General features: G+C 39.7%; 1 protein-coding gene across 1 annotated transcript; it reads right to left on the bottom strand.

Moving 5' to 3' along the window:
* Positions 1-1,912: 1,912 nt before the first annotated feature.
* Positions 1,913-26,029, bottom strand: Nrip3 (nuclear receptor interacting protein 3). Its single transcript, XM_027942418.2, has 7 exons — positions 25,794-26,029; positions 8,907-9,068; positions 8,328-8,410; positions 6,113-6,252; positions 5,290-5,342; positions 5,014-5,108; positions 1,913-4,719 (listed from the first exon to the last, which is right to left on the bottom strand). Exons 1-7 carry the CDS (start codon positions 25,965-25,967, stop codon positions 4,704-4,706), a joined length of 723 nt encoding a protein of 240 aa, XP_027798219.1. The 5' UTR covers positions 25,968-26,029; the 3' UTR covers positions 1,913-4,703.
* Positions 26,030-27,108: the final 1,079 nt, after the last annotated feature.

Raw genomic sequence — 27,108 nt, 5'->3', positions numbered from 1 at the left:
ATGACAGAATAGAATAGAAATTTGAAAAGTTCCACTTAGGGTGATCAAGAGATCCAACTTACTCTTGGAAAGGGAGGTAAGTAACTGGAGAAAAACTACTTAAACCTCTGACTTGGTCTGGTAGCCAGTGTTAACTCAAATATTTGATAAGCAGTTTTGTGCTAAACACTATTTTTGATACTGGGTGAACATGAGTGAACAAAACAGACAAAGGCTGTCTGTGTGGGAGCAGACAATAAGTTATACAGATCTAGTATTATACTATGGTAACAGTAACAAAAGTAAAAGCTAATATATGCATACAGATGCTGGGAAGAGAATAGATGTGGTGAAGTGGTGAGTGTTCTGATTACTTCATGAGTGAAGTAGAAAGCAAAGTCTTCATCTCAAAGTGAGAATGGGGAAGAAGGTATTGGAATTTGAGAAGAAAAAGAAGGTATGAAATAATTTAGACATAGCACAGCAAATCATAACCTATAGCCAAATTTTGTTTTCATACAGTTTGCAAACTAAGGATAATTTTTATACTTTGAAGTGGCTAAGAAAAATCTAAAGATGACATTATATTGTAATATGTAACAATTATATAAAATTCAAATTTTATTCATTTGAATATGCCTATGGTTGCTTTCATGTCATAGTGATAGCACTGAGTAGTTGCAAAGGACTGACCCATAGAGCCAAATATATTTATCTGGACTTTTACAGAAAAAGTTGGCTAGCTCCTGATTTAGGAGAATGGACTAAGGAAATATGATTGTCTACTCTTCACCTCATGACTTACCTGCTGATATTGAACTATTCCTTATGGGTCATTCACAGCTGGATCCTCCATTTGGTCAGGCCTTAGAATAGGTCCCTTTCATAGACCCTTGTGCTCAAATTTGCCATAATGAAACCTCTTTATTATGGTATATTTTCTATTTCCCAGTTATTCCTTATACAACAGAGAAATTAGTATAAGCTTAGATATGGGGGACCGTTTCTATAGGACTTTAACATGGTAATTGGTTCCTCACAAGGTCAACCCTAGCATCAATCAGTTCTCATACCTTTATGTATCTCCAGAGTAAGTAAGATAAGAATCAGTATAGCACTTCTCAGTATAAAATCCGCAGCCCCAGGTAAAGATCATCCAGTGTAATAAGGAGTCCAGCATTTCATAACAGAGTCCCCAGATCAGATCAAAGTAGAGTTAGATTCCTATTATTCATGCTTATAGTACAGAAGGTTATATGTACCCACTCCCTCTACCCTCCAAGTCTCTCCCCTGTCAAATACAAGTATCTCTACTAAATCAAACTTCCTCTTATTCAAGGCAACTGGCAGGTTTTGAGTATGTCAACACTGGAGCATCTGGTTTCATAGTTAAATCATGTTACTAATTGACTATTTAACCACTCTATTTATAAAGATTAAAGATATTAACACTTAAGAGTTAAGTTTCCATAATATATAAAATGCATTTATTTGGAATACCATTTGACATTGACTTTGACAATATATTAAGATTCATTCAGTCATTTTCCTTCCCTAACCTCTCCTGTTTGAATTAATATTTTTTTCTAGAAGTATTCTCTCCTTCACTGCTGATTGATCCACCATAAAAGATTACTCTCATATATAAAGTTTTGCATGACCACTTTATATGGATTATCTCATATAACACTATGAGTAAGTACTATTATTATGTATATTTTATAGACTACAAAACCAAGCTCAGTGAGATTCACCAATTTGCCTAAAGACATATAGCCAGTAAGAGGGAGCTGAAGGACTAGTAGCAATGGAGGAACCCACAAAGACTTGTGTTCAGAAGGCCCTAAGAGAGAAACACTGATGTAATCAGGCTGTGCCTGGGCTCCCTCACCTTCCTGGTTAGGGCTCTAACACAGAGACTGTCAGACAAGCACAAAGAGGGAAGATTTCACTTTATTGTTTCAACAGTCTCACAAATAAACCCAACACAGCCAGAAACACTGAGCAGATAAAGTGCCAATGCAGAGAGGCCTGGCATCAGGAGGGAGGAATCCAGTTCATCTCCGTGTGCCCAGCCTAGAAAGATTTCTATTATACGAGAGTGAGGGCAGCCAACATACCAGGTAATCCACTCTGAGCTAAGGAGTAAAAAATCATACCAGGTGGGATCTGTGCAGGACAAAGCAATAGAAAAGTCAGAAAATATTCATTCCTTAAAAGAGTCAAGCATAGAAATATCAAATGACAAAAATATTCTTAAACATCCTATATTTGTGGTGGTCATCTAATAAGGAATGAGATGGTACTTCTTGCTCCTGCCTATCCTCAGAACTATGATGTAGGTAGACATTCCTCTCCCACTCCCTCAGAGGCACCTGAATTTTCTAAGACTCTGGGAAGAACTGACCTCACCTTCTTATCTTGATAGCCCCCTCCAAAGTAGACAGTGCTCCCTTATGAACCTCACGGGGATAAAAGCTATCAGAGTAATCCACTTGGAGCATTTAAAGAAAGTTAATGAATTTTAAGACTTACCCTAATTGCCTTTAGGCATTTTTAGGTGTCTCCATCAAGAAAATTGCTTACTGATTTTCAGAGACCAGAGGATCATTAAACCCATGTAATTATCCCCCTAATGCTATATGGTCCTAAACTAAAACCAGAATCACTTGCATCTTTGCAGAATCTGAGAATTCCTGGCTTACTTGGTCTAAAGGGAATTCAATAATGATAAACCAGAAAGAGCCTGAAATATGCCTCACATGTGGCCACAAGTCAAGGCTTGGAGTTAAACTTTAATGTAGGAAAACAAGGAATTAAATATTTCAGCTCTATCCTAGGATAAGACACAGGACAAAGCATCACATGATAGGTAGGAGAGGAGTGTGGGAAGGAGCAAATATCTCCTAGGTAAGGGAATGGGTGTAGCTGAAGGACAGACTGAAGTTGGCAATCCTTGGTTCACATACTGAACTTCAGATGTAGCCTAGTCTGCTCCACTATGGCTATGCAGAGATGTCCATCCAGCTTCCTTTGTAGAGGCTGATAGGAAAGAGGCCTAGGGAATGACCCAGTGACAATGACCAATGACTGCCTAATTGTTCAAATGGGGGTCACCAAGTTCCTAATCTTTAGGGAGCTTCTGTGAGGGCAAAAATATTCAGGTTCCAAAAAATTGTTTGATAGTGGCAGGAACTAAACACTAGACAAAATAGTTGGTGGTAGTTGGCAAGGTTCAAAGTGGGATCCATTAAACACCACGTGAACTACTGCTGTGAACCAAGGGTAGACTTGGGAATATCTTAAAGTGATACTTACAGCTGGCTATTTTTCCTACTTGTCCAAACACCACTTATATGACTGAACTGAAGGGGGGATTCCATTGTAGGTATGTTTATGCCTAAGCTGACACCCTAACAAAAAAGTTCTAACCCCTACCCTCATGATATCCCCAACTCTTTGATAGGGGTCAGGGAATACTGAGCAGTTATAAAAGGGTTGTTCTTAACACCACCCAGTGCTCTGCTTCTTTGTTTGTAAGAAGACAGAGCTGGGGACTTCCCCAAGCTTCGATTCCCTGCCTGTCAGTTTTACTCCTTACCACCATCCTAGAAAGGTTTCCCCCAGTAGGCCTCCCTACCAATTGATTCTACTTAGTCTGCTCCCTTCTATTCTGGCCCTGCTCAGAATTTTTTTAATTTCCTTTCCTTACCCCTATTTCCAACTACTTTGTCAAGCTAGGCAAAAATATTGACTGGATCTTGGGGACACTCAATGTCTTAGTGATGCCCCTATTATTCACTGAAGCCTTCAATTATATCTCAGAGAGGGATTAATATTCCTCCATCTGTGGTTTCTTCCCCTTCCTCCTGTTCAAGAAGTTTTCAGTGAAAGACTATTTCATTTTGTACCTTCAGTCTTTAGGCACTGAGATAAGGGCCTACATGTAACAATTTAGGGGAGGGAACTAAAAGTGGGCTTGGCACCTAGCAATGAAGGTGACCCAGTTCCTCCTGGAATACATCTCCAAGCACAAATCTCCCTACCCTGCCTTTTTGGTTTTTTACACATACCTCTTTGCTTTCCGTTAAGGCTTGAAAACAAATGAGTCAGCACAGGAGCTTTAGCTTAGAAATCAGGTTTGAATTTTAGGTCCCTTCTGTCACTGACTTTAAATATAAGTTTAGATAATTCACTGGCCTCTCTGAACCTTTAAATAAAGGTTTGGACGAGATTACTTATCTGGGCTCTTTACGATCAATTCATACTTGATAAATCAATTAATTAGAAGGGATTCTAATTCCAATACATAGGTTTCCTATATCTCTGAAAGGAGATAAAAGTCAGGTTCCTGTTTGTTACACATTTAGCTATAGGAAAAGCAAGTGTATCTATGAAGAAATACAACCTGGCAGCCCCTACACTTAACTAATTAATTTCTTGGAAGAAGCAGAGAAATAGGCCACAAGGGAGACCTGGCAGTGTCAAAAAGGGTCTATAAATTAAGTGATCAAAGAAGTAGAAAACAATGGCTGTAACCAGACAAGATTTCTAAGCACAGACAGTAGTCTATAAAGGTGTGAGTGGGAAGGAGTCCCTGGAGCATCTATTGGAGGGAAGGACTTGGTCCACAGCAAGTTGCTACAGCATTTGGTTCAAACCCAGTTTTCTCAATCTGTCAACCTGGTGTGTGTGCACGCGTGCAGATATGCTATAGACTGTAGTTATGCTTCTGAAGTGCTGAAATGAGAAAGAAACATCAGAAAAATGACACCAAATTAAAAAAAGACCAAAGGCAAAACAAACTTTGGTTTAAAAGTTCCCCATTTCCCCCACTTTGTATGATTTTATCACTGCTCATTCTGAAGTATGGGCTACAGAGTTTTGTGGGATGGTGAAACTATGGGGGTGGGAAGGGGTGGGCTTGGGGTATGATTGAAAGCTAAAGGCAGGATGTAACCCACATACTGTCTGAGAATCCCCTTATCTCATGACAAATGGGTTTGACTTTTCCTGGCCAATCTGAACACTTACTTGTCTTCATTCAAAGAAACTGTCTCCACAAAAGGAATTTCTTCCCTGTCTGTCTTCCCCATGATCAGCCGGTGCTTATCCAAATTTATGATACACTGAAAACAAAGGAAAATCACTGGTCACTTTATTATTTTGATATTGGGGATTGAACCCAGGGTTGCTTTACCACTAAGCTACATCCCCAGCCCTTTTCAATAACTCCACAATAGGGTCCCCATACAAAAGGATCCCTGCCTTAAAGAGGAAACATCAGAGGAAAAGTGAAGTCAATCCTACCTTCAGGGATCGGAGAGTTTGGAGACCAAGAGACAAGTTTTTCTCATTGTCCTCTAATGAAAAGAAAATGAAACAAAAAATAATAAGATTCAGCCATTTCCTTGATGGCTTAGAAGCCAGTTTGATCATCATTAGGTTCATTTCATCCTTCATTCCTTCTGGCCAGCCAGCTAATGAACATCTGTTAAGCACCTATTATTAAGTAATTTTCTCAGATCACTATAGTTAAAAAGCAAGGGATTTCAGGAGCTGTATATATGTGTGTCTTATGCACATGGTTGTCTGTGAGCAAGGTATATTCCCCAAAGATAATTTGTATTTTTCTGTTATTAATTGGATTATGATTTTCATTAAAAAAAAGGATGCAGTCAAGATTCAAATGCAAGTCTTTTTCACTCTAAAAGACAGAGACCCCTGTAGTCAAAACCAAGAATAGTTTAGAAGAGAATGCATGAGAGGAATATTGTAGGAGGTAGATGAGAAATTATTAAGGGATTTATGGGAAAGGAGTGAGAGGATTTTGTTTTGTGCCACTAACTAATTAATGGAAAGCTCCTGGGATAGTTTCACCTGCACACAAAAATGTTTGTTTCCTTGCTCCATGATTTTTAAGTCTGAGTTCCACAATTGTTTTTCTGATTGATTTTTAGCATGTCTTAAATTAGCTTGGGTCCATCTAATACTTTAGAGGACAAAATTGGAACAAGGTCTATAGCACAGAAAAATGAGAAACTGGGATTTTGAGAAAGTCAGTATTTACAGGCATGAGTTCTCATGAGGGTTTACATTAGGGCCCATAGGTTCAGTTCCCCATTTTACTCACCAACCACAGCTGCTGGGCAGTCCAGGCGCAGGGAGCCCATTGTGATCACTAGGTGCTCTATCTGGCCCACCACTTTGAGATGTCGGGGTAGAGAAAACTTTTCTCCTTCATGTTTGTGAGATCTGACATGCTCCTTGAGTCTGCACCAGAAAGAAAGATATCAGAATCCTCTTGGCAGAGGTTTCTGGTAGAATCCAGCAATGCCTACCTTCTGATCCACAATTGGAATTCTCTAGGGATTTCTGGAGATTAATTTACTAAAATAAGAACTATCCAGCCTACACGTGTTTCAGCATTTTGTCCTAAACATGCGATGGGAATATTAAAAAACCCCTAAATTTTGTTTACTATTTTCAAAAAACTTATATCACTATCTGCATTGGTGAAATAGGAAAGTTGACATATTCAGAGAGTATCCTATTCTGCATCCTAACTTCCCCACCTATGTGTGAGCAGTTTAGTTAATGTGTCCTTTTACTCGTCTGTGGGTAACAAATATCAAAGAAGGTGGGTTAATCCTAATTTTAGAAGGTTTGTCTCAGGCTATAAGGTTAGTGGGGGCAAGTATGTATTTAGTAAATGCATTGAATAATGGTATCAGCAAGGAATATTATAGAGAAAATTCTCATTAATTTGACTTTTCTATTAAAAAAAAGCTATTCTCTGAAATTACCTGGCAAGAAGAAGGAAAAGAATAGCACCAATGTTTCACATAGTTATATAAGCCTATTGGAATAGCTAGCACCCGAGCTATTATGGGTTGGTAGATAAATACTTAATTATGGACTTTCTGTGCCAATACTTCTGCTTTCCTCCACATCCTGTCTTTTGGTGTTACAGCCCATCCAAAAGAAAAATAACTGCAGTTTTACAGATGGTTATTAATTTCTCGAGAATCATGGCAGTCTGCTGCCTAATTATACACAGAACATTATTAGTTGTTCTGGAACCATCATGTGGCACCATATCTCATCTCTTTACCTAATAAGAGCTCAGGATTCATCCCACAAGAGCACTTGAGTCCCAGACTCCTCCATCACCAACACTACATAGCAATATACAAAATACATAGAGTCAACTTCAAAGAGTCATAGTGGTGGCGAGGGATAAAAGACGGAGTAGACACAGGATGAAGCCCTATATAAAGCCTACTTAAGAATATGGATGTCTTGAATGTAACTCAAACTGGACCACGATGTCTATATCAGTGACTGTATCATTGCAGAGATTTGGGCTAGGGAATAATTTATTGTACTTAGGACTAGAGATATGGAAAGTGATTATTGGGTTGATCTTACTGATTCTGGGCTAGACTTCAAGGCCCATCTGGTACTTTGAAGGAAAGAGTAGAAAGAAGAAAAGAAAAGTAGAGCTTGAGTAAAAAGTAGGCAAGATACAGAATGGTTTTCTCTGACTAAAAGAGGGAGAGCCCAGTTCTATCTGTTAGGAGAACTGAAGACATTCGATATACTAGGTGTCCTCCTCCCACTCATTCCCCAGCAGGGGAAACAGTAGGACCTGATTTTACATGTTCTTCGTGGGGAGGAGAGGCACTAAGAAACTCCCAGTGAAATCACTCCTATGGGGGCTGGGGATGTGGCTCAAGCGGTAGCGCGCTCGCCTGGCATGCTTGCGGCCCAGGTTCGATCCTCAGCACCACATACAAACAAAAATGTTATGTCCGCCGAAAACTAAAAGATAAATATTAAAAAATTCTCTCTCTCTCTCTTTCTTTTAAAAAAGAAAAAGAAATCACTCCTATGACAGCCAGGGCCCAGTAGCCTATTCTTAGTTCCGACTAATGCTTCTTCCAGCAGTGTGTTCTCCAGGTCCTGAGTAAGTTAAGACCAACAATATCCCTGCTTTTACTCACCAGGAGTAACAATAGGACAGTTACTTCTGACTTACTGTCTGGTGGACCAGAGCAGGGCATATGGTAAATCAGAAGTCTCATGTTCTCATTCCAGAGTCTATAGGTCTTTGCTCAGAACTTAATAGGTGAGAGCTAACAGAAAGCCTAAGACTTCCTGGCTCACTGACTTCTCCCAGATGCCTGAGAACCTACCCTTGTTTCCTCTGTAAGCACTCTGGTTCCAGCTGAGATCTGACTTTTGTATGTTTCTCTTTGTACTTCTGTGGATGTCTAACCTCAAAATAGATTCAAGCAAAAAGTGCATTCACATCTGATTTCCACCTAGAACAAGTGGCTACTTACCCCAATCTGTCTACACAGGCTGAGGAGATGATATTGTATTGACAGCCTGTGTCAACCAAGGCTTTCACATCCTTTCCAGCACACTGTGGGAAGGAAACATACTGTTCAATAAAAGCCAGAGAAGCAATAAGAAAAGGAGAGGCAGAGAAGCAGCAGATGTCAAATGAAAGGCAGGGTTGGATAGCATCCTCCCAATTATTGGTTGGTAGGATCCCATCTTTACCCACTGCTAAATTTGCCTCTGATTGGCTCTTTTTCCTGCTGAATCCAAGGGTGACAAAACATCTCAAAGGACTTTGGGTATTTAATTCTATATACCAAATATATTTTTTTAAAAAAATCACATACCCCTTTATAAATATGATGAAAGTTTTGGTCCTTCCCATAAAGATGAACATGCAAACAAAATATTGCATATACTTCCAGTGTTTCCCAGAATGCCCCCTTTAAAAGTCATTTATGAATTCCACGATGAGACCCACAGTCTAGAAGGTTTGGAGGAAAGCACCTTTTATTGGGATCATAAAGGGCCCCAAATCCTGCCCTCAAGCCCTAGAAAAGCTATTCTCTGAACATTACCTGACAAGAAACCAAAATCATATCATCATCCTCAGACTTCTTTAGCCCCTCAGACTTAGCTTGATTTAATTTGTTGGTCTTGGAGGCCCAAGGTACACGACTGCTTCGGAACTTAGACAGGTTGGTTTCCATGAGTCGCCTCTGCAGAATGTTATGAGGTTGCTTGAGGGATAGAAAACAGAGACTTCTTAGAGACAGGTCACTTCCCCCTTCTCCTACTACTCCCAAAGTACCACAAAAATAATTAAGGAACCTCACATGATTGAACTCTACCCTTGCAACCTTATTCTTCCTTCAAGTGAGGATTTCTCATTGTCAGCAAGTGCTATAAGCCAATTTTCAACAGGTTACCCTGAATAAATGAAAAGGCAAAGTAGGACACTGGAAAATATGGATAGGGCCAATGACTACTCTATGGCTCAACAGAGTGGAAAAACCCTGGTGATGTGGACTCCTGCCTTTTTTTCCCTTGTAAGGGCATTTCAAGGGGAAAGTGACCTTATTCTGGAATACGTAATCTGTAAATCAGTGCCTTACAGAAAGAGGAGCTCACTCCCACAGGCTGAAGAAATGTACCTTGCTATTTACTTTTATGTCACATTTTACTCCTTTAGTATTATATATACACCTAGTCTGCAAATGCTTTGATGACATGGCTCTTGTGTGATTCCATGGGATGGATGGGATGGAAAAGGGATCCACATTTGCTGAGCAAGCTTTTCAACAGACATACTTTGGAGTCTCACAGAACCCATAAGAATCATCCTCACTGATAACCTCAAATCACTGGCTTTTCTTGCCTCATTTTGTTATCCAACCCCTTTCTTCAATGGGTCAAAAAGTTGGGGCATAAGAGGGGCAGACACTAACCAAGAAGCAGGAATTTATTTAGATCTTATGTGTGTGCCAGGATATCCAATATTAGAAAGCAGAATGAGGAATGTTTAAGTCTGATCTTTGATAGAGCTTGGGAGAGTTTTTCCAGAAGATGTATTCAGGCCCTTTTGTTCCTACTCCAAGTGGCCCCCTAAGAACATCTCTTGAAGTCGCTTGACCTGAGAAATTTCTATACGCAGGCATCTTATGCTCAGTTTATAATACACTTAAAAATCCCTTAAAGGGGGGCTGGGGCTGGGGCTCAGCGGTAGAGTGTTGCCCTGGCATATTCGAGGTGCTAGGTTCGACCCTCAGCACCACATAAAAATAAATAATAAAGGTATTATGTCCAAATACAACTAAAAAAAATTTTTTTTAAATCCCTCAAAGGATATCTAACATATAACACATTCTTTCTTCAATTCCAGGGGGAAGTGAATAAATCACCCTTAGAAGCCCAGAGCCTAAAATATTCCTAGGGCAGGGGTAGCACTGGAGGTCTTCATTATCTTCCACCTTACAGATTTCTAAGGAAGAATGGAGTCAGATCCATGACTCACTATAACCCTGGTGAGGTGAAGAAATGAATTCCTAAAATATACTGGTTCTTGGCAAAGCAGATTCTAAATTAGTGTCCCTGGGAAAAGAGGCGGGAAAGGCACTTATAAAGAAAATGAGAGCTTCCTAGCTTCATAAGGGGCTAGAGGAAGTGCTAACTCTGTCGAATTTTGTGATGCAATATGCTTTGCTCCTCAAAAGAAAAATAAATTCTTCATCCTATTCTCTCTTACTAATAACCTGCATTCCCTGCTCAATCCTTCTAAAGAAGGGTGTTTGTTTCTTTCAAGTTCATGCCTAGGAGGACCAATTTTGATAAAATGAATTTGGAGAATTGAAAATTGGAAGGGGTTTCACAAGCCATCTAATCAAATCCCTTTTACCTAAAGCTTGGGACTCTCCCACTTTTTTAAAATTATTTTTTATTTGTTTTAATTAGTTATACATGACAGTGGAATGCATTTGTGTACTTTGCTATATCATACATAGATGGGATATAATTTCTCATTTTTCTGAGTGTACATGTTGTGGAATCATATTGGTCATGCAGTCACGTGTATACATAAAGTAATAATGTCTGTTTCATTCTACTATCTTTCCTATCCCCACATCCCCTTCCCTGCTCTCCCTTTACTTCCCTCTACCTAATCTAAGGGAACACTATTCTTCTTTAGTGCCCACCCCCCAGCCTTATTGTGAGTTAGCATCCTCATATTAGAGAAAACATTTGGCATTTAGTTTTTTGGGATTGGCTGATTTCACTTAGCATGATATTCTCCAACTCCATCCATTTACTGGTAAATGCCATAATTTCACTCTTCTTTAAAGCTGAGTAATATTCCATTGAGTATATATACTACATTTTCTTTATCCATTCATCTATTGAAGGACACCTAGATTGGTTCCATAGTTTAGCTACTGTGAATTGAGCTCATTTTTATTATTATTTGGTGCTGAGGATCGAACCCAGTGCCTCACATGTGCTAGGCAAGCACTCTACCACCAAACTACGACCCCAGTCAATCTTACACTGGTCTTGCTGAATACTTCACTTGCTTACTCTTAATCTTGCAGTGGGGCCTAATCTAAGGACAGATGAGGCAAATAAGGCAAGTTCTGAAATTATCCTCCTTGAAGTCATTCTCTTCTGTATTGTCTTCTGTATTTTCCTTTCTTTCTCCTAGATCCTTCCTCCATAGGCTAAAGAACATCTCAAATTTTCTAGACACTAAGGAAAAAACTCACCCAAAACCCCAGATACTGCCTCTTGAACGCATCCTCATCTGTAATCACACTCTTGTCTATAATTTTTTAAGCCTAAACCATTAAGTCTATTTCGTGATATACTATATTTTCTTCACTGAGATTACTTCTGATCTCACAATACCAGTAATGATCTAGAATCCAGTAGACAATTTTCAGCCTTAATTTTACTTTACTTCTCCAGTGCATTTTGCCCCTCTATCTTTTCCTTTGTTTTTTTAGTTAGTGACCAAAAAAGTTCAAACTCCTACTCAGTGTAATATATTCATATATCTGTTGGCTGCAGTGGCACATGCCTGTAATCCCAGAGACTCAGGAGGCTGAGGCAGGAGAACTGCAAGTTCAAGGGTAGCCTTGGCAACTTAGTAAGACCCTCAGAAACTTGGTGAGAACCTGTCTCAAAGAATAGAAAGGACTGGGGATATAGTTCAGTGGCAGAGCACCTTTGAGTTCAATCCCCAGTACCTAATAGTAATAATAATGATAAAATACTAAATAATAATAAAGTATTAAATATAAGAATAAAGGCGAGGCAGGCATGGTGAAACCTGCCTGTAATTCCAGTGACTCGGGAGACACTGGGCAATTTAGCAAGATCCTGTTTCAAAGATAAATAAATAAATAAATATAAGATCTGGGGATGTAGCTCAGTGGCAGTATGCCCCTGGGTTCAATCCTTAGTACCAAAACAAACCAAAAAAAAAAAAAAAAAAAAAGATTAAAGGTGAAAGCCTCTTTAACTTCTCAGCCCTTTCATAGTTCCACTTCCTACAAATAACGATCATTACATATAGAAGTATATACTTCTAAAAAATACCTTTGCAAACATGCATAAAATAGGATCATACTATAACATAGATGCCAATGACTGACTGCACTGTTACTTAAGAAAAAATAAACTATTATGTTTGAGTTATTATATTTATTGGTATCTAGTTGTGAAAATGGTTTTCTCACTCAAACTAAAACCCTGCAAAAGTTTAGAAGTTAGAGGAGTTGGAACTTCTATAGTCATAGGGTATGATTAGGGTTGGAAATAGGTTAGTTTAAAGCCTATGTAATACTCCTATTTGACTCAGACAGCTGGGAATAATGCCAAAAGTGTACTCTTTCTGTAAATCAAAAGACTGAGACTAATTGTTTGTTTGGACAGGTTTTCAGATTTCTAGAACAGCTGAAAGTTAGTGTGGGTTCTAAGCCAGAACTGAAGAACATAAGTTTAAAGATTGAAAGGGGGAGCTGAGATTGTGGCTCAGTGGTAGCACGCTTGCCTAGCATGTGTGACACACTGGGTTCGATTCTCAGCACAATATATAAATAAATAAAATAAAGGTCCATCAAAAACTAAAAGTATTTAAAAAAGATTGAAAGGGCTCATGTGGAGCCTAGCATAATAAAGAAAAAAGATCTACATCAAGATTTCACATCACTGTGGAATATCATAGGTGACAAAGATTCCAAAAGCTTCCAAAGAGAAAAAGATGAGCCACATCCAAAGGATTAGGAACCAGAATGGTACAGGACTACTCAGCAGTAACAATGGATGCTAAAGGACAATGGAATAATGCCTTCAAGAATCTGAGAGTACATAATTTCTACAACTAGCCAAACAATCAAGACTTAGAGAACTATTTCCCCTACATCCTAAAGAAGCTACTGAAAGATATCTTCCACCAAAGTGGGGGAAACAAAGAGAAACATATGGAACATATCCCCCCCCCGCCCCCCCAAAAAAGGATCCAATAGAGAAAAAAATGACAAAGGAAAATCTGAGAATTATATTGAAGGAAAAGTCTAAGGAATAGGTTTTCTATCAGGCTTTAAGAACAGTGAGTCTGGAAAAAGTAGGCCCAAATCTTCATCATGTCAACTTAGGTCCTGACTTTCTAAATAAGACTCCTAAAGCACAAGAAGTAAAATTAAGAATCAATAAATGGAATGGATTCAAACTAAAAAGCTTCTTCTCAGCAAAGGAAACAATAACACAAAGAGAAAGACTACAGAATGGGAAAAAATCTTTACCACCGGAACCTCAGATACAGCATTAATCTCCAGAATACATAAAGAACTCAAAAAAACCTACCATTAAAAAAAAACAACAAATAACCCAATCAATAAATGGGCTAAGGAAATGAACAGACACTTCATCATCTCTAGCAATTAGAGAAATGCAAATCAAAACTAAGATTTCATCTTACTCCAGTCAGAATGGCATTTATCAAGAATACAAGCAATAAGTGTTGGCAAGAATGTGGGGGAAAAGGTACACTCATACATTGCTGGTGGGATTGCAACCACTGTGGAAAGCAGTATGGAGATTCCTCAGAAAACTTGGAATGGAACCACCATTTGATCCAATTATCCCACTTCTCAGTTTATACCCAAAGGACTTAAAATCAGTATACTACAGTGACACAGCCACATCAATGTTTATAGCAGCTCAATTCACAATAGCTAAGCTATGGAACCAAACTATATGCCCTTCAACAGATGAATGGATAAAGAAAATGTGGTACATATATACAATAGCATATTATTCAGTCTTAAAGAATAATGAAATTATGGCATTTGCAGGTAAATGGATGGAACTAGAGAATATCATGCTAAATGAAATAAGCCAATCCCAATAAACCAAAGGTTGAATGTTTTCTCTGATAAGCAAATGCTGGTCCATAGTGGGGGAGCATGTAGGGAAGAATGAAGGAACTTTGCATTGTGCCGAGGGGAGTGAGGAAAGGGGTAGGGCTGTGGAGATGGGAAGGAGGGTAGAATGAGACAGACATCACCCTATATACATGTATGATTACTGGTGTGACTCAGCACTATGTACAGCCAGAGGAATGAGAAGTTGTGCTCCATTTGTATACAATGTGTCAAAATATATTCTACTGTCATGTGTAATTAATTACAACAAATTAAAAAAATTTTTTAAATAGGGGGAAAAAAAAGAACAACTAGCCCAAAATGAAATGGGAAAATTGCAGCTTCAGGAAGGATGTCTCCAAGAAAAAAAAAAATTGGACTTGCTAGATCATCTATAGTTTTAAGGTTCTTGGAAAGATTTTAATTTACATTGAAAATTAAGTAAAGAAAAACACAAAGAAAGTAATTTTTAGAAAAACAAATTTTTGTGTAAGAAAAAATCATGGTATATTTGACTCAGCTGTGAATGTGAATATAGTTATAATAATGTAAGCAGTAAATGCTGATTTGATCCAAAAAATTTTTTATCAGAAGATTAGTATAATAGGAGAGAGAGGATATGATGGGAAAATATAAGAAAATAAAATCTTTATCTATTTTAATGCAATTAGTAGATAACAGTGAAAGCAATAAATCAAAAAGTAACAGTATCACCATTTAGAAATATGGTGATCCTTTACAGAAGCAGCAGTTCTAAATTTTGAAGATTTAATTTGCATACACATATTTTATAAATAATAAAATATAAAAATATCCCATATAATAGGAAATAATTCAGTCACAAGAAAAGCCAGTTTACAGTGGCTTAAATACAGGTCTATTTTTCTCACAAAACAAGAAATTTGAAGGTTAACTCATTAACTCTTCAGATTAACAGATTTTGAGCTGTTAACCAGATGTTTTACCATCTTTGGCATTCCCCATGGTCGTAATATAGGGACTTCAGGTTTATATCCATATTTAAGAAATGGGGAAGGAGAAAGGGACCGTGCTAATGCCATCCATTCCTTTTACCAGAATAAAAGCTCTCCCAGAAGTTCCCTCAGTAGTTCTTTGCCTATATCTTCTTGGTCAGAACTCACATGGCCACTCCTAGCTGCAAGAGACCTTGGGAGAGAATTTAGTTTTTCTGTTCTCTATAAAGGAGTCAGGCAGATAGAAACAGGCCAAGAATTGGTGATAATCTAGATAAGTAACAGTGTCTGACAGTCATGAAAAAACAGGTGTGTGTGCATGCATGTGCTCCCCCCACCCACTACTGTAATTTAGACAGGTAAAATACCAAATTATCCTATAGCCAGCTTAGCAACTATTTTCCACATCTGTCCTACTTTCTCATTCTAAAACACACCCCCTATAGATATTTGGGTATGTTTTAGAATAAACAATATATAAACAAATCTTGAGTTAACTATTTAACTACTATGAACCTTAAGCTTTCTTTCACATTCTGTCATCAGGTAAATGCTGTAATAAACTCAACATGCCATTTTTCTTGAAACTCTCTTCCACTGGCTTCTAAAACCACAAGTCTGTTTATTCTGTATCTGTCTTTTTCACTGATTCCTTCACTTCTGCTCATTATTTATTTATTTATTTTGGCAGCAGGGTGGGTGGTGGGACCAGGGATTGAACTCAGGGGCACTTGGCCACTGAGCCACATCCCCAGCCCTATTTTGTATTTTGTTCAGAGACAAGGTCTCACTGAGTTGCTTAGCACCTCATTTTTTGTTGAGGCTGGCTTTGAACTTGCAATCGTCCTGCTTTGGCCTCCTGAGCCACTGGGATTACAGGCCTATGCCCGCTGTGCCCAGCTCTGCTCATTTTTAAAATGTCAGTGTTCCGCATTGCCCATTGGTCCTCTCTCAGTCTGTATATCCTCTCAGGGCAATTTTATCTGCTTTCATTGCATAAATTACTGGCTTTACAATGATGACTCTAACTTACATCCAGCTCTCCTTTCTGAGTTTAGATCCATAGATCCAACTGTCTTTTTTTAACTCCTCTACTATTTACACTCCATAGGCACTTCAAACTTAACTTTTCTCACCAATCTTTCCCATAATACTTGCACTTCCTATATTATCCCCTACCTCAGAGAGTGAAATTCTGCCTCCTTAACATCTCACATATTCCTCTTCATTTCCACTGTTATTGTAAAATCTAAGTATCTATAATCCTAAAACATTACTTTCCTGATCCCTCTCCTCCACAATGGTTCTCTTGCCAGTTGTAGTGAACAAAGATCTTCAACTTAGCATTCAAAATCTTTTATTATCTACCATTCATCCTCCTTCCCAGTCTCATTTGCTAAATTATTCCTCCACAAAGACTTTCTACTTTTAGCAAATTACATTACCACTTATCCCATATTACCTTAAGTAAATAACTAAGCTACCTGAGCACTACTTTTTTCTATGCCTTGCTTTCTTCATCAGTAATAAAAGAGGTTTGAGATTCAAGTCTTGATCAGTTTCAAAACTCTGGATTACTTCCTTTCTGCCAACCTTAGTAAATGGCATCAATGTCCATTGATTTTATTTTTGAACCAGGATTCTCACTGTATTTAGGTGGGGGGAGGGGCGTTGTACCAGGGATTGAACTCAGGAGCACTCAACAACCGAGTCACATCCCCAGCCCTATTTTGTATTTTATTTAGAGACAGGGTCTCACTGAGTTGCTTAGGCATCACTGTATTGCCAAGGCTGGTCATGAACTTATGTACTCAAGTGATCCTCCCACCTCAGTGCCTCACAAGTAGATGGGACTACAGGTATTGACTACTGGTCCCAGATCACTCATCCTTTGTTGTTGTTGTTGTTCTTTTTATTTATACATGATAGTAGAGTATATTTTGACCTTTTTATACAAACATGGGGTACATTTTATTCTAATTAAGATCCCAGTCTTGAGGATGTACATGATATTGCAATTCACTGTGGTGTATTCATATATGTACATGGGAAAGTTATATCAGATTCATTCCACTGTCTTTCCTATTCCTATCCCTCCATCCCTTCCCTTCATTCCCATTTGTTAATCCACTGAACTTCTATTCTTCCCCTCCCCACACCTTGTTGTGGGTTAGCATCCACATACCAGAGAGAACATTTGACCTATGCTTTTTTAGGATTGGCTTATTTCACTTAGCATGTTAGTCTCCAGACCCATTCATTTACCGGCAAACGTCAGAAAGTCATTCTCCTTTTTGGCTGAGTAATATTCCATTGTGCATATAAACCACATATTCTTTATCCATTCATCTGTTGACTATTTTCTTTTCCTAACCTCCCTTCCAAGTACTGTTGCTTCTTCCTTCGAAACATGTCTGAAATAAATCTACTTCTCCCCATTTTCACTATCTCCGATCTAACCAAGACATAATCAATTTTTATCCATACTGCAACAGCCTCCTAATTTGTCTTCTACCTATTCTTTTATCCAATCCAGTCTCTGCATAGTAGTGAGAGTAAGTTTTTAAAAATATACTCTCTTACTCAAAACTCTTCAATAGCTTCCAACATTCTTCAAACAAAATTCAAACTTTTCATTATGGACTACAGGGCTGGCTCCTGCTCTTCTCTCCAACTTCCATGTACCTGTCACTCATCCCTTTATGTATTTGACGCAATACATGCTCACTTTTTTGTTCAAAACCCTTTCCCATTCCAAAACCTTTATATCTGCTAGCCCCTCTTTTTGGAATATTCTTCCCCAACTCTTCAAATAATTAGCTTGCTCTTAATTTTCAGATCTCAGCTTAAATGTCAATTCCTGAGACATAACTTCCTTGACCATTCTATTTAAAGTAGGCAACCCACTTCTTTAATAACTAACATATTTCAGTTTTTCTTTCATAGCAATCAGAAACTCAGAATTATTTTGTTTATTTGTTTACTATTTCATTTCCCTCACTAGAGTCTCTTTTTAAATATTCTTAGTTGCAGATGGACACAATATCTTTATTTTATTTTTTTATATGGTGCTGAGAATCAAACCTAGTGCCTCACACATGCTAGGCAAGCACTCTACCACTGAACCACAACACCTACCCACTCACTAGAATCTTAATTACACAAGGGTAGAGACTCGATCATAGATATATCCCCTGCTCTTGACACAATATTGCATGAACAGACCTCTACCCATTATTTCTTCAAAAAACCTTTTCTTGATTAATACTATCTAGTTCTTTCTTTCAGAATCCCTTCAATAGTTATATAATAGTTTGTATTGCTTGTATTCCCACTCTTTGACTATTGCTTTATAAATATGTTAAGTGTTTTCATCTATGAAATATTGTCTTTCCAAACGCTATCTTGATGCCCTTCAAGATACACAGTACTAATTAGCTAGATAGGTGCTACAGGTACCTTGGTGGACTTTTGGAGATAATTCTCAAGTCTCCAACCTGATTTGGATCCTACTATACGCTAAACCACAACAAGACAGCTACTAACTCTAAGCAGTCCCTGGTTCTATATATTTTGAAATGTGACTATTATAGGCATCTAAACTTTAACCATGCAAGTTCTAATGTGATGTCTCCATCACCATCCAGAGTGTCTGAAGGAAACTGGCACTGTGGGCAGAACTCTATTCTGGGTGAAATGGCTGAAGTTCCTCAACCTAATACAGCACTGCTTAAACATCTCTTCCAACCAGGCAGTAGAGTAGAAAGAAAAGTGAGGTGAGAGGAAAAAGACTTGTAATGTGGGGTGCCATAGAATTATGATTTGAGTAAAACTTCTAAAGCCATTTTCTCAACCCCTTTACCCATGCCATACTAAACCTAGACAAAAAGAAATTAATGCATTTCTGTAGTGCTCAGAACAGAACAGACTGGAAAATAGAATAAATGACAGAAGTCTGCTTTTTTGTAGCATTTATTCCCAGAGGAGAAACCCAAGGTCTCTAGATAGCATTAAAACCACAACTAGAGCCAGGTGTGGTCGTGCATGCCTATAATTCCAGCTACTCAGGACACTGAGGCAGGAGGATTGCAAGTTCTAGGCCAGCCTTGGCAATTTAGTGAGACCCTGTCTCAAAATAAAAAAAACAAAAGGGCTGGAGATGTAGCTCAGAGGTAGAGTGTCCTTGGGTTCAATCCCAAGTACCACAAAAACAAAAAACAAGTCCTACAACTAGAGTCAGCAAATATGTTCCACAGGCCAAATCTGGCCTGCTGCCTGTTTTTATAAATAAAGTTTTATTGGTATACTCATTTACTGTCCATGTCTCCTTTTGCAAACAAGAACAGAGTTAAACAGTTGAGACAGAGTTTGGCCTGTATAGTTGAGAATGTCTGTTATTTGGTCCTTAACAGAAAAAATTTTTCCAACCTCTGATTTTGAGTAGTGTCTAAAAGTATATGATTTAAAGTTCAAGTTACTGTGTACCTCATAATACTTTTGTGAGGATTAAGAGAAATTATCCATATAAAGCATTTAATACCATGTCAGATATAAACATTCAAATGTTACTTGTGTGCATATATGTGTATTTTAAATTCTCATGCATAGCCTAAAGTTGAAGCTGGATATCACTTTTTTCTACCCTAAAAGGGCCTGAAAATCCTATGCTATTTTAGTCCTCATACGTATTCTATAGACAACATAGACTCTGATTCAAACCCAATACACATATATCTATCTGAAAAGGGAACTAATATCTCTGACTTATTTTTTTTTGCTTACTAGCTGAATATATAATACGTGATCTATCCTGTCCCATGTGAACACAGACAGATTATTCTTGTATTTACAGTTCCTAAAGACATATGGGAGGGGCTAGAGCCCAGTAGTAGAGCACTTGCCTTGTACATGTGAGGCACTGGATTTGATCCTCAGCATCACATAAAAACAAATAAAATAAAAGTATTGTGTCCATGTACAACTAAAAAATTTTTTAAAAGAATCTTTGGGCTGGGGATGTGGCTCAGTAGTAGAGTGTTTGCCTGGCATGCACAAGGCCTTGGGTTTGATCCCCAGCATCACACACACACACATACACACACAAAAAAAATCCTCAAAAATAAATAAATAAATGTGTGTGCGCGTGTGTGCGTGTGTGTAGATATAAATATGAATCTGCCTAATGCAGGTTGTCACATTGCCCCGGGGCCTTCTGTGTTCTGTTTTCTCTGCCATTGCCTCATGACCCAACAGACACGTTATTTCTTTTCTTTTTTTTTTTTTTTTGCATTACAATTCTTATTACACATATACAGCACAACTTTTCATATCTCTGGTTGTATATAAAGTATGTTGACACCAATTCGTGTCTTCATACGTGTACTTTGGATAATGATGTCCATTACATTCCACTATCCTTGCTAATCCCTTGCCCCCTCCCTTTCCTTCCCACCCCTCCGCCCCATCTAGAATTCATCTATTCCTCCCATGCTCCCCCTCCCTACCCCACTATGAGTCAGCCTCCTTATATCAGAGAAAACATTTGGCATTTGGTTTTGGGGGATTGGCTAACTTCACTTAGCATTATCTTCTCCAACGCCATCTAGTTACCTACAAATACCATGATTTTATTCTCTTTTATTGCTGAGTAAAATTCCATTGTGTATATATGCCACATTTTTTATCCATTCATCTACTGGAGGACATCTATGTTGGCTCCACAGTTTAGCTATTGTGAATTGTGCTGCTATAAACATTGATGTGGCTGCAGACATGTTATTTCAAAGAAAACAACATTTTCCAGATTTTTTATCTGCTTGTGGACTGGTCTGAGATGGAGGTTTCTCAGCTATACATACAGACTATATTTTTCCAGAAAGGATTCACAAATGGGTGAGAAACTGAAGCAGATAACCTATAAAATTCCTCTTACTCTGAGGTTCTACAGAGCATGCTCTGGAGGCAGCCTTCTCTCAGCTGCTCAGGGAATGGTGAAGCTGTAATTAGATGTTGGTCTCTGTTCCTGTCCTCACACAGGCCAGAGTGATGACTTTTTCCCCTACTTCTCTTGCATTTATTGACTGTAACATCATGACAACTAGCAAAGTCTGCCGGGTTGTGCTATTTACCTTTTTGCATGATGTCTATTCAAAATCTACATTTGAATAACTGTTAAAGAGCCCAAACTTATTCAAAAATCAAAATCCTGGTTTTTATTCATTATCTCACACCTGCTCCCGCTGTTTTCATACCCGTTTCAGTAAATGATAACTCTGTTATTCCAAATGCTAAGTCAAAAACTTTGAGTTCATCCTTGACTACTCTTTCTTTCAGACTTTTCATTCAATCCATTAATCTGCCTTCAAAATATATCCAGAATATGACTTTGTCCCCTTCACAGCTACCACATGCTCTGAGGCACCACCATCTCTCACCTGAATTACTATATAATAGCCTCCTGATCATTCACCCTGCTTCTATACCTTCTATAGTCTAATCCACATATAGCTTTAGTAATCTTTTTATAAAATAAATCATGTCATGTCAGCCCTCTGCTCAAAATCTTCCACTGGTCTCCCATCTCAGATAAAAGCCCCCAAAGCCTCCATACTAGCTGACAAGGTCACTGGTAATCTCGCCTCCTACTGCATGTCTGATTTTATCTCCTATAGCCCTCCCCTTTGCTCATTTTGTTCTAGCCATACTGGCCATCTTACAATTCTTCAATCATATCAAGTACCCTGGTGCCCAGGCCTTTGCACTTGCTATTCCTTCTCCCTATATCACTCTTTCCAAAGATATCTTTCATTTCCTTCTGCATATCTTCAAACGTAATCTTATCAGAGAGGCCTTTCCAGACTGTCCTGTAAGAAATAGCAAGGTTTTAAATCCACGCTGGCCATTACCTTCTCTATTCCCCTAATCTAGGTTTATTTTCTCCACAATACAGATTATTACCTGATATGTTAAATATTTACTTGGTTTTATTTTCCATCTCCTCTCCCCAGAAGAATACAAGTTCCATAATGTCAGGAACTCTGTTTTGGTTTACCATCATATCTCCAATGCCTAGATTACCACCTAACATGCAGTAGGTACTCAATAAATATCTTTGTGATAAATGAACCATGTGTCGTATCCTAACTTACAGACTTCTTATAGATAGAAACCTTTCTATTTTCATCTTTGTGGTCCTATCACCTAGACTATGCTGAACACAGTCCAAATTTTTGTTATGACCAGGATTTGATGACAGTTCTGGAAATCATCAGTTTGAAACATCCTGGTGTTATACTGGTATTTCATGCTTCTCTCCTAAGGTTCCAAAGTTCTCTAGCTCTAGACTTATGGCATTATGGATGGCTAAACTATAGGGCATTACCCTAGTCTACTCTGATTGAGAGATTCTAATCAGGTATTTCATGGTCAGTTTGTCTCAATGTTTGCCCTGGCCTTCATTCATCTTTGCCCTGGCCTTCATTCCTAACTGTAATGAATATAACTATAACATTTGGCTATTTTCAGAATAGGTAGGAAATAATAGGTAGGAAAGAAAAATTCTCTACTACCAGACAAGGATATGGCTTAAAGCATATAGATCAATAATAATATATTGGAAAAGGAGCATAATATCCATGACATGACTTTTTAAAAAAATATTTTTTAGTTGTAGATGAACACAATATCTTTATTTATTTATTTTTATGTGGTGCTGAGGATCGAACCCAGTACCTCACATGTGCAAGGCAAGCACTCTACCACTGGGTTACAGCCCCAGCCCCCATTAAGTGACATTTTTAAAAACTAAAAAGCCTTTGGCACAATGAGAAGAACTTTTATAAACCTGGTACCTAAAACAAGAGAAATTAAAATAGGCAAGACTGCAAGAATGGAAACATTCTTTTTTCCAGCTTCATCAAGGTTAAAAAAATCAAATATAATATTACTTTTATCTCTGGTTTTAGTTCTTAATCTAATACAAAATACACAACAAAATGAAAGGATAAACAAGAGAGCCAGACATATGAAATAAAATTAATTTCCATAGCAGAATTTGTAGCAGCCATTTCCAAACACAAAATAATAAGACAAAGGCACTTTCCTGGGCCTTAAAGAACATGACCACTTTGTTTGCCTATAGGTCATTTCTGCCAAAGAGGGCTGACGTATCACTGAATATTGTAGAAATTACATGGTATGAGGTAGATAATTCAAAAAAGTCAATAGCATAATTCAAAGACAGGTTACTAATATGGGGAAAAACAAAAACCACAATCTTCACATTGCATAAACCCCAAGTTGGTGAAAGCTAATTTTTCTTCTTCCTCTTCACCCTCCCTTTTTATCCCCTTTTTATTGAGATTTTTTTTAAGAATTATCAACTAATTTTAACACTTTCCAAATTTTACTTCTACTAAGAGAATATGAAGTCTGCACTGGTCTATCCTGCCAGATTTATTTATAAAGTAAAATGATAAGACATATTTCTAAGATTGTACCGAGACTGCAACATCAGTCCCAAAAGAGCTTAAAACATGCTGTCTCACCCTAGTCTTACAGCTGTCTAAATCTTAACTCAGTTTGCTTTGGTTTCTGTGACCTGTTCTCACTCTTCTGTGCAATAACTTGCACATTAAAGGTGAGAGAAGGAAATTAACTCCATGATAATGGGTACATAAAGTGTGAACCGTGGCTCAGAGCTTCACAGACAACTGCTGTGTGTCACACCTATGGCAATATCCTGCTTCTTGAGGATGCTTCCTCTTGCATCTACTGCAATGTTCTATGCCATCAGCTCCTGGTGGCTCGATGTGACAGATTGGAGTCAGAAAAGCAGATGGAATTCTTCTAACATAGCATGAAGTAGTATAACAAATCTTAGGAAGAAGGAGACTGTGGTAGTTCTTGGGGCGGGGGGAGTCCTTGACAATCCAAGACAATCAAATGTTAAAATCTAAAATCCAATATGAAAAAGTCCACATTTTAATTCCCCTCCTAATATTTCCCTCTTTACTGATTTCTGAAGCTTCCAGGACCTAGGACTGTTTTGGTCTGAAGAAGTGAAGACATGAGTATGGGCTGCTAAATGAATCTAGACTGCTTTAAAGAGAGAGAAGGGAAAAGGGAGTCATGTCTTTTGCAGGAATACATGTCACTCTTCACTCTGCATTAGCATGATCAGATCAACTATTTTGTGGCTTAGGCAGAAAAAAAATGTTTTAAAAACAGATGACTGGAGTAGGTATCCTCAGCACATAAGTCACTAATGGCAGGGAGGGAAAATTGGTTGGCATGGGTGTGTCATTGGAACTGTTTAAAAAGAAAATGTAGATGCTGAATCTCTGCCTTCTGTTACCATCCTGGAGCCAGAAATGGCAATTTCAGTGAACCATGTAGCCAACAACCACATCAAAATTAAATAGTTCAAAAATTCAAAATATAAAAATACTAGAAAGATTATGTAGAACACTTATTTCAGTTATAAAAGTGACATAATTAATGTTTCATAAATTACTCCCAGATTAATAAAGTTATTGTGAATTTAGTACAAGTCCAGATAAAACTACAAAGTTAAACATAAATTTGGCCCCTCATTACTACAGTGACTGAGGGAGGAGAATCAGATACAGTCCTTTTTTTTTTTGGTAACCTTTAGTCGTCCATCCCCATTCTATAGATAAAGGACAGCATGGTTTTTAACCCAGGTTCCAGGCCTGCACTCACTTTTACTTAATGTCAAGTCTTCCATAAACGAACGACTGCCCCAGCCCCAGCTCCAGCTATTACACACAATAGCTGGACAGTGAGTTGGAGCAGCCTGGCTTCCTCCTTCCACCTACACCTTGAGGGGGTGGGGTGGAGGAGAGGTGCGAATGGTCAAGAGATGTCTGGGGTTCAGGGAACCTTCCCCTTTTCTTTCTCCCCAGTCAGGATGGAAAGTCAGAGGTAGATAAGACCAAAACCAAACGAAGAAGTAGATTCTGCATAGGGAGGCATGGAGTGAACCAAAAGTCATCTGGATATGGTGACTGTCAAGAAACCTCTCTTTCCACTCTTCCTTCACTCATCCATTAGGAGTCACCTCTGTCTGGGTCATAGGACCTGACACCAGCCTCTGAGGCAGCGGAAGCCCACGCTTCGAGAGGCTGGAATCCTAAGAACCAAATTCAGTATTAAATATGTGAGAGGAAAGGAGACCTGAAGGCAAAAGTGTAGGTCGGCAGGGTCTCTTCCTTCTAACCGAAAGGAGAGCGCCGAGAGAGAGAGAGAGAGAGAGAGAGAGAGAGAGAGAGAGAGAGAGAGAGAGAGAGAGAGAGAGAGGGGGCAACCCCAGAGCGAGCGCAGGTTAGGAAAGGTACTACGGAATCCCGAGAGAAACCCAAGTCTCAAGGGAATGCTGGAATCCCCCTCACCGAGCATCGGCCTAGCACCTAACAGCTGCGGGGGCCCTGCGGGTGACTCAGTGAAAGCAGCAGCGGTCATGCCCCCAGCCGCGCGGAGGTGACCTGGCTGCAAGGGCCGGGACGTGAGCGGCGGCGGGGATCCCAAGGCGGGCGCGGCAGTGGGGACTCACCGTGTCCTTGGACGAGCCCAGCTTCTTGAGGCCATCCAGGGGCAGTAGGTCAGCGGAGTCCTTGTGGATGAACTGCACGGCCTGTTTCATCCGGCGCTGCTGCCGAAGCGACGCCGCCTCCCGCATTTCGGTTTCCTTGCGGCCGCCCTCCGTGAGGAGCCCTGAGTAAAACATTGCTGAGGCGCCCGCGGCCGTGGGGCCCCGCGGCTCGCGGCTCCCGGCACCCAGCGCCCTCAGCCTCGAGCTGCTCCAGCACTGCAAGTACAGCGCGCCGCCTTTTATAGCCGAGCATGACGTCATGGGAAGCAGCCAATGCGCGGGGGGCGGGCGGGGCTGGCACATCACCCCGCCCGGAGCTCGGCTCCTTGAGGTCCTGGGTTCTCCGCCCACCTCGGTTCTACCAGTCACCCGGAATACTAAGCAAGGAGCGAACCGGCCGGCTGGCCAAGGATCCACTGCAGTCGCTAACCCCGACCGCCCCCCTTCCCATGTGGGTGCCTTGCATCCCCTGGAGTGTAATGGGCTGTGGGGCCCAATGCTCCAGCAGCCTCTTTCACCCAGCCGCCGCCCTGGTGCCAGCTCACCTGTCCACGCTGTGGCCGTCCCGGGGATCACCGACAGTTGGGCCATGTCCCAGGTCCTGGCGCCCGCGCCACAGCTCGGCTTCTCAGATTCGCACCTCTGTGCCTTGCCCTGAGCCCGCACCCACTGCACGGAAGAGGGGTGGCTCACTCTGAAGTTGAGAGAGCTCAGAATTTCTCCAACTACTAGTCGATCTCCACCTCCGGGGACACGTGACCAGAGAGCCTGTGCGGGAGGGCTGGAGTCGGCCTTTCCAGGACCCTCCTCCTCCTGGCACCTTCTACCTGGATCCAGGCATCCACGGGCGCGAGTCAGGGAAGCTGGTCCTGTTGCAAGCCTTAAGATTTGCTGAGGTTTTGGGAGTGGACAAGGTCCCGCCTCCGGGCATAACGTATTGGAACGCCACACCTGCTCTTGACACCGACAGAAAGCACCTGTTTTTCTCAGCAAACTCTAGGGCTTACAGTCGAAGCGGCGATGTCTTCCACCCATCTCTCCTGCATCGTTGTGGAAATGGGTTGTACAAACCCCTCTTTCTTCTGAATCATTCATACTTTCAAGGTATTCTGTGGGGACCTTCAGGCATTCAAGGTTCTGGACTTGATGTTGTAACTTGGTACAAACCATGTTTCCATCCTGCACGACACAACTACTCTCTCCACCCCATCTCACAAGAGCAGGCTGAATCAGAAAGATCTGCACTTTAAAGAGAAACAACAATTCAAGTAACAAT

The sequence above is a fragment of the Marmota flaviventris genome, chromosome 9, assembly GCF_047511675.1.
Source record: "Marmota flaviventris isolate mMarFla1 chromosome 9, mMarFla1.hap1, whole genome shotgun sequence".
NCBI lineage: Eukaryota > Metazoa > Chordata > Mammalia > Rodentia > Sciuridae > Marmota > Marmota flaviventris.
This window is presented reverse-complemented; position numbering and strand designations above follow the sequence as displayed.

Coding starts and splice junctions, on each gene's coding strand:
- Nrip3 (XM_027942418.2), bottom strand. CDS start 25,967: ATGTTTTACTCAGGGCTCCTCACGGAGGGCGGCCGCAAGGAAACCGAA. Junction 9,069..25,793: donor TGGGCTCGTCCAAGGACACG/GTGAGTCCCCAC, acceptor CTATCCCTCAAG/CAACCTCATAACATTCTGCA. Junction 5,343..6,112: donor CTGCCCAGCAGCTGTGGTTG/GTGAGTAAAATG, acceptor TCTTTTCATTAG/AGGACAATGAGAAAAACTTG.